This window comes from Aplidium turbinatum, chromosome 16 (genome assembly GCF_918807975.1).
Source record: "Aplidium turbinatum chromosome 16, kaAplTurb1.1, whole genome shotgun sequence".
Taxonomy (NCBI): domain Eukaryota; kingdom Metazoa; phylum Chordata; class Ascidiacea; order Aplousobranchia; family Polyclinidae; genus Aplidium; species Aplidium turbinatum.
The window spans coordinates 6620516-6633243 of record NC_137487.1 but is presented as its reverse complement, the minus strand read 5'-3'; the positions used below and the strand labels follow the sequence as shown (position 1 = coordinate 6633243).

The 12728-nt window shown below is 39.6% G+C and overlaps 1 protein-coding gene across 1 annotated transcript; it reads left to right on the top strand.

The window, feature by feature from the left end:
- The first annotated feature begins 7433 nt into the window (after positions 1–7433).
- On the top strand, positions 7434–10657 carry LOC145786018 (uncharacterized). The gene is made up of 3 exons (XM_082597707.1): positions 7434–7652; positions 8258–8382; positions 10150–10657. The coding sequence occupies exons 1-3, from the start codon at positions 7469–7471 to the stop codon at positions 10162–10164; spliced, it is 324 nt and encodes a 107-aa protein (XP_082453833.1). The 5' UTR covers positions 7434–7468; the 3' UTR covers positions 10165–10657.
- Positions 10658–12728: the final 2071 nt, after the last annotated feature.

The following is a 12728-nucleotide window of genomic DNA, read 5'->3' as shown; positions in this document are numbered from 1 at the left end:
GGGGTCCAAAAGTACTCCCTGCTACGCTACTGGTTGATGATAGTTCTCGTAATTAGGACAAAACATGCTTGGCACTTAAATCCAGAATGATCTGCTCATTTCCTCAAAACAATGTGCCTCACGAAGGATTAGTTAGCACGGTACACGACATCTACGTGAGACCATGTGGGCAACGGTAGCGAAAGTTTAGCCGTTTGGAACGATGGTGACTTATATACAGGGTTGCCATCGACATAGACCCCAAAATAAGGACAACCTAAAAATTAAATTTTCATAAGAAACGAAACAAACGTTTTTGAACATGATATATTAAAGGCGATAGTTTTTGCCAGAAACGATCTGTTCCAGCAACTTCTTGTTCGTAGAAAATACTTTCTGCATCTCATGACAGCTCAAGTCTAGGCTGACCGGTACCGTACCTTTAAATGTAGCGGCGAGATTTAACTGTCGTTGCACTAAGTCTGTTTCTTTTCTTGGTTCACTGAGCCGAAACAAGAGAGAACACCTGCTCCACAAACGCATTACTGACCGGAAGAGAGACGATGACGCTAACCAGCTTGTAGAGCAACATAAAATATTCGTCACTTGTAAAGATATTCATCCACTTGTCCTCAGGTTCATCCTTGCGGAACCCCCCATCTGGAATCTTCTTGAGCAGAGCAATGACAGCCGAGACCTCATCGAAGAACTCATGCTTCATTGCCATTGGCGGATCAATTTGTTTCGCTAACCCCTTAACTTTCTCATACTCAATTGGTTAGTCTCTTAGCAGGGTCCAGTTGATGTGTGTTGGAATGTTGGATGCTTATCAAAGTGTTACCACTCATTGATAAGTTTCTCGGCAGCCGATTTGTAGCAAGAATTGACAGCGATAGACACGCGTTTCGCCCATGAGGCTGGGCTCATCAGTATCGCACCGTATTCTAGCCACAAATTTATTTATTTATAAGTTATATTCCCAAAAAAATATAGAAAATTTGTAATTGTTAAAAATAAGATAAAATAAGGACTCAAGTCAAAAACAAGGACATTTCTTAGAAATAAGGACAATTAATTTTTCTAATTGCCCTTCAAAATAAGGACAAATTTTAGAAATAAGGACGGTATGGCAACCCTGCCTATATAATTATTTAGTTGCTTTGCGGCGGTAGCCACTATAACAAGTCGAAATTCTGCCACTGAAATTGACTACAATGCAACCGCCAACCAATCAGAACGTGTTATAAGAGGCTACCGTCCAATTGTGACCCTTCTAGCACTCATCCAGAGAGTTAATGCTTGTTTTGAACTTTATTTGGTAATTACAGAAGAAAAAGAGCAATAGCAGTGGTGAGAATCGAACACGCGTCAATGAAATGACTACTTTCTAGCCCTAACCATATCCCCTAAGCCAACCAGCTGACAAAAAATCCATCACTTAATTTGCTTTCTATGATCTTCTTTTCGCCATTTTTTACGTCACTTAAACCGTAGCTTATGATTGGTTGGTGGTTTCATTCTAGTCAATTTCAGTGGCAAAATTTCGACTTGTTAAAGTGGCTACCCTTTGCGGCGTCACGGATTATTGTAAAGCTTAAGAGAAACCCCTCAGAAAAGAGACAAACGAAGACTTCCCGAGAGGACAAACGAAGACTTCCCGGGGGAGCATGCCACCGGACCCCCCTAGAATACGCGTGCCTTCGGCACGCTTTAACTTCCCACCACTTTCATTGCTTCCCTTGCTCAACCCACCAGGATACGCCACTGCACATCAAGTGGCGATGGCTTAAATCAAACACTTTGTTGTTCTTTTCAATTCATCAAATATTTGGCCCTCCCCCATTTTTTTTCTGGCTACGCCACTGTACAGGTGTAAGATATTTTAATGGATATATACGGATACTTTAGACCAGGGGTCGGCAAACTTTCTGTAGTACTGGGCCAAATCTACAAACTTCCGGTAACGTGCGGGCCGCATAAATTTCAACATATAAACATATTTATCCTTACATTATCCTTAAAATCATGGCGCACCTGCAACCCCTGTTCCTGTGTCTATTGCACAATGAGACGTGTTTGTTGCCGTTTCATATTTATTATCAAACACGTATTAAAACGCAATGCATTGCTTTTATTTACTTATCATTTATCAATGTGAAGGATGATGTTGTTTCTGTGTCATGGCCAAGGTGTTTAAATCAACTGACAACTTTGTTGATGGTATTTGCATTACGTAACTTAATTCAAATGACGATCTGACAGGCGAGTGCGAAGTTTATTCTTTGCGTAATTCATTTTTGAAAAAAGCTGCTCACAGCATTCGACACAGCAATATGTGCTTCCAAACATGCACATTACACGTTTTGCATTGTCATACAGATGAGGATAGGTGGATTTCTGGACATATTCTTTATGTATAAAAGTTAGCAATTGAAACTGAATCGTATTTGACCTTCAATATGTTGGATGATTGAAGTTCAATTATTTCCATTTGCATCTCATTTGGCATAGTATTGACATCCATTGAAAACGTAAGGCAAATAAATCGAATCTGTTTTTTTGATTTTTCAAATCGCGAAATCGAGATTCAAAGTTAGTTTTAGTGGAAACGATAAGTGATATACGTACTTATCAGGGTTGGAAGGTTTACAAAGGCCAAAATTGGGAAAATGAGCAAAGTTGGAATTGATTAATTGAGTTTCCCAAAGACGTAGCTTGTTTACGAAGGCAGTAATAGCTTGTTCATATGAGAAGTGAAATCAGTGAGAAAGGCTAAATCTGTTAACCAATCAGGATCACTAAGTTCATCAATGCCGAAACCTGCATTCTTTTGTTTCAAGAAAGTCACTATTTCCTTTCGCAAATCATAAAATCGTTGTAACATAGCATTGCGACTTAGCCATCTAACCTCGCAAAAATACACCAGATCTTGATCCACAGCATTCATCTCTTCAAGTAAACTTTTGATTTGGCTGTGGTTAAGGCCTCTTGCCAAAACAAAGTTGATTATTTTAACAACAGTAGACATTGTTATGATATAAAATAAATTCATGCGTACATAATGATGAAACTTTAGTTTATGCACTAAAAGTAAGATCGTTCGAGGGCCGCAAAAAGTTTGTCCGCATTTGGCCCGCGGGCCGCAGTTTGCCGACTCCTGCTTTAGACAATTTCATTTCTTGAATTTCACTCAACGTAAGCTTTAATAATTCGTCGTCCAAATAACATATGACGCCCGTAGTAAATAAAAAAGCATCGAGGTTCAACTGCTCACAAAGTTCCCGGCTATCAGCACAAGGCTGTGCTGATAGCCGGGAAGAGCGCCCCTTTCTTCACAATGTCCTCTGCCCTGGCGCCTGCTGGTTTTGTTGGCTCTTTCTTTGTTTCCACAAAGATAAGAGTTAAACTGACTGGTAAAGCGGTGGTCGAATAAATTTGTGGCAGAATACGGTGCGATACTGATGAGCCCAGCCTCATGGGCGAAACACGTGTCTGTCGCTGTCAATTCTTGCTACAAATCGGCTGCCGAGAAACATATTGTTGATTGGATGGTCTGAATGGCTAGCGTGGAAGCTACACCGTTATGGTTGGCGAATCGCAGCTGCTCGCTGTACTAGTGAGTGCTCAGCCTTGTGCTGATAGCCGGGAAGAGCGCCCCTTTCTTCACAATACAGTGAGATATGTTGAAGCAAAGTATAGATGTTTGCACATGCCAGATATCCCTATAAATACAAAGCGTAATAATCGGTGGTAAATTTACCTTTTAAGCTAAATCTAATCATCGTGACGTCTTGCATGTCTCAAACGGGAAAGTTGCTAGACGTTGAAGCGATGCAAAATTTCTGACTGTTTCATCAAAAACTAGCCTACAAAACAGTAATGCAACTAATACAGTAGAGTGAGCAACGTTTGCTTGTTAGAGTTGAAGCCAAGCATGTAATTTAAACCAGGTCTTGCTACGATTGATTGATGTCTAAGATATAGTCCCTGAGGCAGAATAAAACCATAAATTTTAACGCAGCGTTACTGCATAAGCACCTGGTACCGTAAAGTACGGTAAGAAATTTACTGGGCATAATAAACTTTAAAAAAAGAAAAGTTTTAGCAGTGGGCTTAATTGCATGAAATCAATTGAAAAGATTTTCGTTATATTAAGAGATTAAGGCAGCTATTCAGAAAGCGTTGTAAAAGAGATGGGGCTGAGGATTGATGAGTTGCAATTAAAAAATTAAATTACAATTGGGCAAAATTTAGTTAGAAATGGTTAAAGATAGAATAAGGCTTCTAGACCTTGTCTTGTCGTGTTTAGGAATGTAGTATATAAAGAAGCAATGTGTTTTCCTCTTTATAGCTCATTGGATAAATAATAAATATCCCCCTTTTTAACGAATAAACGATTAGAAACCAGATTGAGTTCTGTCCAACTCAAATGCTTCCTAGGGCAAAATATATAACTTATTAGCATTTTAAAAAGGGCGCTACTACAACACGTTTAAAAAATTGCAGCATAAAAAAATCAAATGAGACTCTGTGCAAATAAACCAATTGTCATTGATGCTCATGATTAAACTATTTCAATATGATGTTTTGTGACGTCAAAATTAAATTATAACTCTCTCTTCTTCGTTTGAACCTTCTTCGCCACTCCAAGGGTCGAGGGGCTCTGCCTTTTACCACCCTTGGGCAGTGGCGGCGACGCGGTCTAGACGTTTGGGCAGGTGTCGAGCAGCCATTCAATTGATTTGTCATCCAGTTCACGCAGACCACGCACACCATTTGGCGCATGGTAGATGGCGCAATTACAAATGGTGTGGTCTACGGTTTGTTCCTCCTTGCCACACTCACAAATCGCGGATGGAGCCATCCCCCATTTGTGCATGTTGGAGCGGAATAGTCCGACGCCAGTACGCAGGCGGTTGAGCCGCACCCAGGCCTTCCTTGGCAAATGCATTCCGGTTGGGTGGTTGCTGGTGTCGGACATAGGCGTAGCCAGGGGGGGGCGAAAGGGGCCATGGCCCCCCCCAAATTTTCAAAGTTTAGATTCCAAAGTTGAGCCCTTTGTTGAAAATATAATAAAATTTGTAGAAACATGTAACGTTTTCCAAAAGATCTGGCTATTAACACCCCCAAGGACTTGTTTTAGACACACAGAAAGACACCAATAAATTTTGCAAATCGTAAATCGCGCAAATTTACGCGATCTACGTTTCTTTTTACTAATTTGTTGAAGCAATTTCAGAAGGGCTTACTTCGTTGGGTTTTTGTGTAGGTGAGTTTTTGGTGTTCTCTAATTTTAGCCGCAGTTTTTGCCTATTCGTGTGTAAGAGCTACCTTTAATAAGTTAATAGCTGTTTATCTGCTAATAAATTTCATACAAATATTACCTTAAAAGTGCAGGCCTCGAAATTCGTTTTTGTTGACGGCGGACAAACGTGTCCGGTCTGAGCAGCTATCTCGGCGGACAAATTAAGTCTCACGGCGGCCACACGAGTTTTAGCGTCGATCGTCATGCTTAATCAGTTTATCTTGATAATTCTTCGCCATTTGAAAAGACCAACGACGTGCGTTTGAAGAGTCAAAGCGCCGTGTAGCTGTTTAATATGCCGCATATCTGATTAACTTCTACCGAACGAGGTTGTGTAGCTTCTTGCGTCACAATGCTCTGGACACGAGTCGGAAAACTTCTACACTAACGCTACTATTTTCTGCTGTGCAAAGTTTCACTAGGATTTTTTTCTTTAAGTTTATTTTTGCGTGTCATGTGAGCGAAAGTGGATTTTCCCTGGACCTTTTTTTTACTTACTGTACGTAATACCAAAACTTAACAAATTTTGCTGCATCTTGCTGTAGGAGATCAAAGCCAGACATTGTGACGTAAGGCTTGAACTAAGTTGCGCGTGATTGCTGTAGAAAAATCGTACCGTACTCCTATCGATTCTTAGCGAAGAATTAACCTTTGTTACGCTGATTCGATGTCATCAATCGTTGAAGCAACGTAAAAATCGAAAGTTTTCCTGCTTGAATGGAAGCTGAGGATATCGTACAGTATTTTAATTTTCTAGATGCGCGCTAGAATGCGCGAGAAATCATATTCTCGCAAGTCGCAACAATTCGACGTTCGTGCTATGCAATGACGATTTGTATCGCTAGTTCCTTTGTTATTTCTCGGCGGACAAATATGACCGATCTAGATGGTACTTCCCGCGGACATCACATGCTGTGACGGCGGACATGACCGCCGTGTCCGCCGTGAATTTCGAGGCCTGAAAGTGTTTCCAGAAAGCGCTATAATCCATTATTTGAGTGTAATTTTGCAAAAATTTTCCGGGGGAGCATGCCCCCGGACCCCCCTAGAATACGCGTGCCTTCGGCACGCGCTAACCATCCACCAGCTTTATTGCTTCCCTTGCTCAACCCACCAGAATACACCACTACACATCAGGTGGCGATGGCTCAAATCAAACACTTTGTCGTTCTCTTCAATTCATTAAATACTTGGCCCCCCCCAAATTTTTTTCCTGGCTACGCCACTGGTGTCGGAGATGAAACTTTGGAGTCTTGAGGAGTTCTTCTTCTACTCCGAGCTCCATTGGTGGTCCGCCCAGGTAGCCGCACTGATGGATTGGTCTTCAGCGGTTTTCATCAGGAGTTGTGCGGCACGTACAAATGGGTGTCTCGATTTTAGTCGCAGAGGTTTCTCGTTCACAGACTCATAGAGACTTGAGTAGAGCAAGTGGTTGGGGTTCGTAGCGCGACGAGAAAGAGACAGAATAGCTTTTTCGCGACGATGCTCAGCTGGTTGGATGCCTGCAAGGACAGGGAGATTTTCCAATGATGTAGGTCGCAGGCATCCTGTCACGATACGCAAGGCGTCGTTTATGGCAGTGTCGATTTGATGACAGTGGGCACTGCGGCTCCAGACAGGGGCATAGTATTCTGCTGGAGCGTGAATTAGCGCGATGGTGGCAATGCGCAGGGTATCGAATTATAACTCTCTGAATCAAATGCATCGCATGGCAGCACTTGGCGAAGCTACTTTGACCAGGCTGTCCACCACCTGCTCTAAACAAACATTGAAAAATCAAACTCAGACAAAAGAAGGATCTACACATCATAATTGCGTGGAATGTGAATGTTGCCAAATTAATTGATCCCTTAGCCAACATTGTACAAAGCACTAAGTGCTCAATCAACCCAATATTAGTATGCTACTTTCATCCGTTAGTTCCCATTATCGTGACGTTCGACGTTGCCCAAATAGAGATTTTCATCAGGTAGAAAATAGGTTATACTTAAGATATGCCTATTGGTTACATGCTTAGCTTATATTGCTGACGTCGCAATTAAGACGCTAAACATAACCAAACAGACCATTTAAAAACCATTCAAGCAAGGAAAGCCTCACCTGCTGTATATTTTTTCATATAGATTATTTCCGTATTTCTTTTGAACATAGGACTGCTGGATTTTGAGAAAGTAATTTTCAAATATGTCAAAGTATTATAAATGTTTAGTTTTACTTCTCATACTCGGCTTTATGTTTGGTCCGGTTGTTCAAGCTCAAAATCTGGGCAGTACTCTCAGTCTTTATTTGTCTGGTGCTATCGATTTCAACACATACCTTCTCTTGAGAGCATTACGTAATCAAGATAATGATGACGATAACGGGGATGGTACGAAAATTTATAAGCAACCTTTGATTATGACTGCAAAGTGCAGTGGCAATCATTAAACTAACTTATCGTACTGTGAGTTTATAAAACGCTTTTAACGTTTGAACCAGCGACACCATTGACTATCACTCATTTTTGTTTTTTTAAGTTCCAAACTTAAGTGCAAGTTTAAAAATGTTTAAAATGCTGTAAAGCAACAAAAACATGTCCATAGCGTTTATTCATAACATATTTTATGTAGCCTAGTGATTGCCATGTCGTAAAACTTTTGAAAAGACAGCTGGATGATCGTTGGCGCTACTAGTTTGTTAGGACAATAAACCTGTTGTTTAGAATTGAAAAATATATTTCATAATATTTTACAAGCAAACATTTTCGTTGAAGTCTTGACTGCAGTAGCCTATGTTCGAAAATAATATATTAAAGGAAAAAGCAGTATATTTTGCATTGGCCTGTAATCGTACTTTGCGGTAAAGCTATGTTGCAAATCTGTTTGAGGACGTCTTCCCATCGAGTGTATAGAGAGTATAGAATTATTGCCTCAGAGAGTAGGCTACATAGCCTACACACCAGACGTGGTTAAACTTTCGAAATGTCATTTTTAGATGGACCCAGAGTTACTGGACGTTGCCAGGAGCTATGTGGACCACGTGAGGTCTGTATTTTTTCAGGGTATCCACTGCGTTATCAATGCATCTGCGATCCAGCTTATTATTGGACTTGTAACAACGTACGTATGTATTTGAAACTGCTTTCTATCGGAGCTTAAATCACGCTTTATATTGCTGTTAGAGTCAGATACACAAGCCTAATGTGTGACAAAAATAAGCATAAATTATCACAAATCAGTAACGCACAAAGTCTCGATATCAAAATAGCAAATACTTTCTCTGACAAATATAAGGGCTGTATAAAATATACAGGACAAAGCTTGCATAGCCCAGTGGTTCCCAACACGTTTTTAAGGCTACCAATTTAAAAAAAAATTCAGTTCGATAAAATCATGTGACCCAAGCAAATTGTCTTAAAAGCCATACAAGATTGTGTTGCAAACAAACAGCTCTACAAAAGCAATAACTTTTTCCGAAAATAATATGTTTATCAAATTACTAATGAGATAGCTGTGCTCGCTTGCTGTCAGCGAGTTTTTGAAATCGAGGCGTTATTTTTCTTAGGCAAAGCCGCATGTCGGCTTCAACTTTCAGCCGGTTTTGCTTTTTAGTTTTCAATGCACACATAAATCCAGTCTCACAAAGCCAAGTTGTTGCCTTGCCAAACCATTGCTTTGCATAGATAAATTTAGAAAATTCAAAGAGTCAAGTACAGTATATCGGCAAGGTAAGCAACTTTTGCACTAAAGTCTTGTTGCAAAAACTCCTCGGCTAATCGAACACAGTTCTGTTGTCTCAGGAAGATAGCAATCTCTTCCTGCAAATCACAAACTCGCTTCAGGACACGATCTCGTGACAACCATCGCACTTCAGTGTGCAGCAGCAATGCGTGATAATCAGATTCCATGTCGGTGCACAAAGACGAAAACAAACGCCGATTTAGTGGCCTTGCTTTGATGAACTTTACCCACTTCACAACATCATTCAACACTTCGTGCAGCTCTTGACTCTTGAGACAGCTTTTTTTGCGGCAAGGGCCTCTCTGTGGAGAAACTAATGAGTCCATACAGCATTTGGGGCTTTGTCTTTGATGTATATTACCGCACCAGACTTGATGCAAATAGCTTACATACAGTGCACGTTCAATGTAGGTCTATAGGCCTATCCCGTAATTTTGGCAAGTTAATTTATGATTGAGACTGCAATTTCTGTTGGGTTTACATTTAATAATAGCCTAATAACAATAATGAAAACGAAAACTGTTAAAAGTTCTTGCACTACCAACATGCTATAAAGCTTTCCATGTCTCGACATGAAACGCTTACTTGTGTTTATATTTTTCAGTTTTGTGATCGATCTCTTGACGTTTTAAAAATTTTTTATTGTTATGTTTTCACCCAAGATGCAATATGCCTGAAAAACAAGCGACCCAAAAAAATAATCAGGCGACCCAACTTTGAGTTGCGACCCATGCGTTGGGAACCACTGATAACCTACTCAACAACCGAACCAGACATCAACCTATGTGGCTTATAGCTTTGAGCAAGATTGTCGAGAAAATGTTTGAATAAAATGTCAAAACAATTTTTAATGACATCCTCTTAAGAAGCAAACACGGAAAATCATGTAGTGATGTTTTATTATTGTAAAAATCCAAGGTCTTGTAGTTGCCCCATTGTTCCTGTCAGTTATGCTTTTAGTTTTATGACACAACAAGGCGGCCTGACAAACTTTTTAATTTTCGGTTAGCCCACTGTTTAACGTACTATAGCAATTAGCCAGTAAGCGAAAGTAGGCTAATAAAGATAATCTTTGCCTGAAAGCGGGAATTGAAATGTATTTATTTGAAGTTCCAATAAAAATTAACTCATTATTATTCTTTGCAGTACATTGTCGGATGAAATCTTTTGAGAGAAGCTTCGGTGTTTGCAATCATTTTAGGCTATCTGATTTGTAAATTGTTTTGAAGGAGTCAGATTCCTAACGAAAGTAGCCTGTTGTAAAGTATTTCATTCTCATGTGTTTTCTCTTATTTCTTTCACTTGATAAAAAATAAATAAAATGCCCAAAATGTAGATAGGATCAAACCCATGTCCAGCAAACGCTTCGAAACTAAGTTGTTTTCATTTTCAGTGCTATTTAATCTACCTAGAAGTGTTTTACTAATTTTATTTACGTATAATTATTTTACTGCTTGTTAAACTTAATCAATTGGTATGGGCTTCTTCTTTTCTTGTTTGTATGAAATATTTTTTGCATGTTTCCTTTTGTACCGTACGCTATGATGTGAATTAAATTTTCCAAGATCTTGATGACTTTTTAGCGGTTCTTCCGCTGATCAAAACTGTGTTAGCCTGGAGTTGCAATTAGCCTATTTTCACATATGTACGTATACGCCGCAAATTCTACGCCGCATCTTTTTGTTTACGCTAACGCTTACGGTCACATTTTTTTGGAGAGTTGTCGCTTGAGACTCCGCCGTGAAGTTTTCGCGGTTTTTTAGCGCATAGCGTCAACGCATACTTTTTAATGTCTTTTTTTTTTTGCTACAACACGCCAATACCTTCCAGCGCTGCAGTTGAAAGAATGTTTTCAATGGGCAAAGACATATTGAAACCAAAACGCAGCAAAATGTCAGATGAACACTTTCAGATGCTTGTGTTTCTTTGTGGAAATTCAAAATAAAACTTGTTTCGAGAATTCGAAATTCGAAATGAAATTTGTTTCGAGTAGTTTATACTATGTGAATGTTTGGCATCTAGCAAACAAAATGAGTTTACGCTAGTGCATGCGCTGACGCTGACGCCGCCAAATTTTTTACAAGTTACGTTGGTGCATACGGCGTATGGTTTTTCGAACGTTTGCGTTTACGCTGACGGCGTCAATATTGTTTTGTATGCGCGTACATCACTGCCTATTTTTAACGTGTAGTCTATTGAAAGAAAATTCAATACATTTATAATTTCATCCAAAAACAAGTTTTCATTTTTTCTACAGCTCGTAGTCGCTTACGAAGTACCAAGGTACCAAAATTTAGCCTATTAATGGAAATAATCCATCGACTATCCATCGTTCAATGCAGTAACACCACACCAGTTTTTTTTGTGTTATTGGCCATTATGGTGAGAGATGATGTTAGTGGAAATTCCTTGTGACAAATGTAAATTTAAGGCACAGGAGGCAAGAGACATGGCAAAAACTAAACAAAAGCTCCCAGCAGCGTAGCGTCTAAGGGGCAAAACCAACCAGACCAATATCGTCCTAGTCTACTCCTATAGCGTAAACAGGAGACTGAATCGGTAAAATGTTTCACAAATATTTCTCTTGCCTTTATTTTATCATAAACATGTTAGAAATAACAAAAAAACATGCATTTACACTCATTGTTATTGAAAAATTCCCATGAATAAGTAAGTAGGCTACTGTGGTTTAAAAATACTCATGCATAAATGGAACTTTTTAGTGCACCTTTTTTTAAGAACAAGTGCAATTTTCTCATTTGTGTCTGCAACAAAACTTGTCTGTGTGATGACTGAAATGTGACTTTGTCATCTGTTGTGGAATCTAAATAAGTTATGGTGCTTTTTTATTTTCATTGTTTATATTTGTACCGTAGGCTATAGCCTACAATTCTCGCAACAGACGAAATAAAAGGTTTTGAATCTTTATCCTCGGACTGACAAAGCTTTGATAGGTTATTCCTGGTAGTTTCGCATAGGCTACTTGTAGAAGTAGAGGCTTTTCACGCAGGGAGGGCTACCGAGACTAGCTGAGTGAAGTTTCTGATTGTTGAAGTGTCGTGTCCAGGGAATTATTCCACCCACTAGCTGCCGCTGAGTGGAGATTGGAGAGCAGTCCTAAAAATGCGTTGCTCAAGCGCACACCCCGAGAGTCGAACCAGCGCCGCTTGATCTTGAGTCGGGTGCGTAACTTATAGTGAACTAACAAGACGAACTGCCAGGGGCTCCGGACACTTCCTGAGAGTGGTGGTCACAACGGTGAACCATAATCTCTTCGTGGGAAATTGTAACATAAAGTTTCCGGATCCATTCGTCTGTATGCAATGACCGAAAGAAACACTCTTCTGAAAAACGTCTATTCAAGAATTGTATTTCTGTAAAAATAACCCCAAGGCTGTCGAAAAATGAAAGAAACACCGTACCCACTGAAACTTGTCATTACAATACAAATTACTGAGATAAAGACGGAAATTTCGTCTAGTTAGTATAAGCACAAACAAAACCGTTTTAATATGCGACCAACTTTTCAAGCAACAATTTTAAGAATGAGAGAATAGATTGCAATATTCCAAACGCACGTAACCATCTTCTGTGACGTAATAATGATAAGCATTATAAAGTTATTCAAGCACCTGTTAAATCTGGCTTACACCATATCTCGTAATTCAAAATTTAACGATGATGTAATGCTTTACACACAGGTGTGACAAAGGTGATGCAGTCTT

What these genes read in the sequence shown, in the direction of transcription:
- LOC145786018 (XM_082597707.1), top strand. Translation starts at nt 7,469, where the DNA reads ATGTCAAAGTATTATAAATGTTTAGTTTTACTTCTCATACTCGGCTTT. An exon ending in TGATGACGATAACGGGGATG is followed by an intron (nt 7,653 to 8,257) that starts GTACGAAAATTT and finishes TGTCATTTTTAG; the next exon opens with ATGGACCCAGAGTTACTGGA.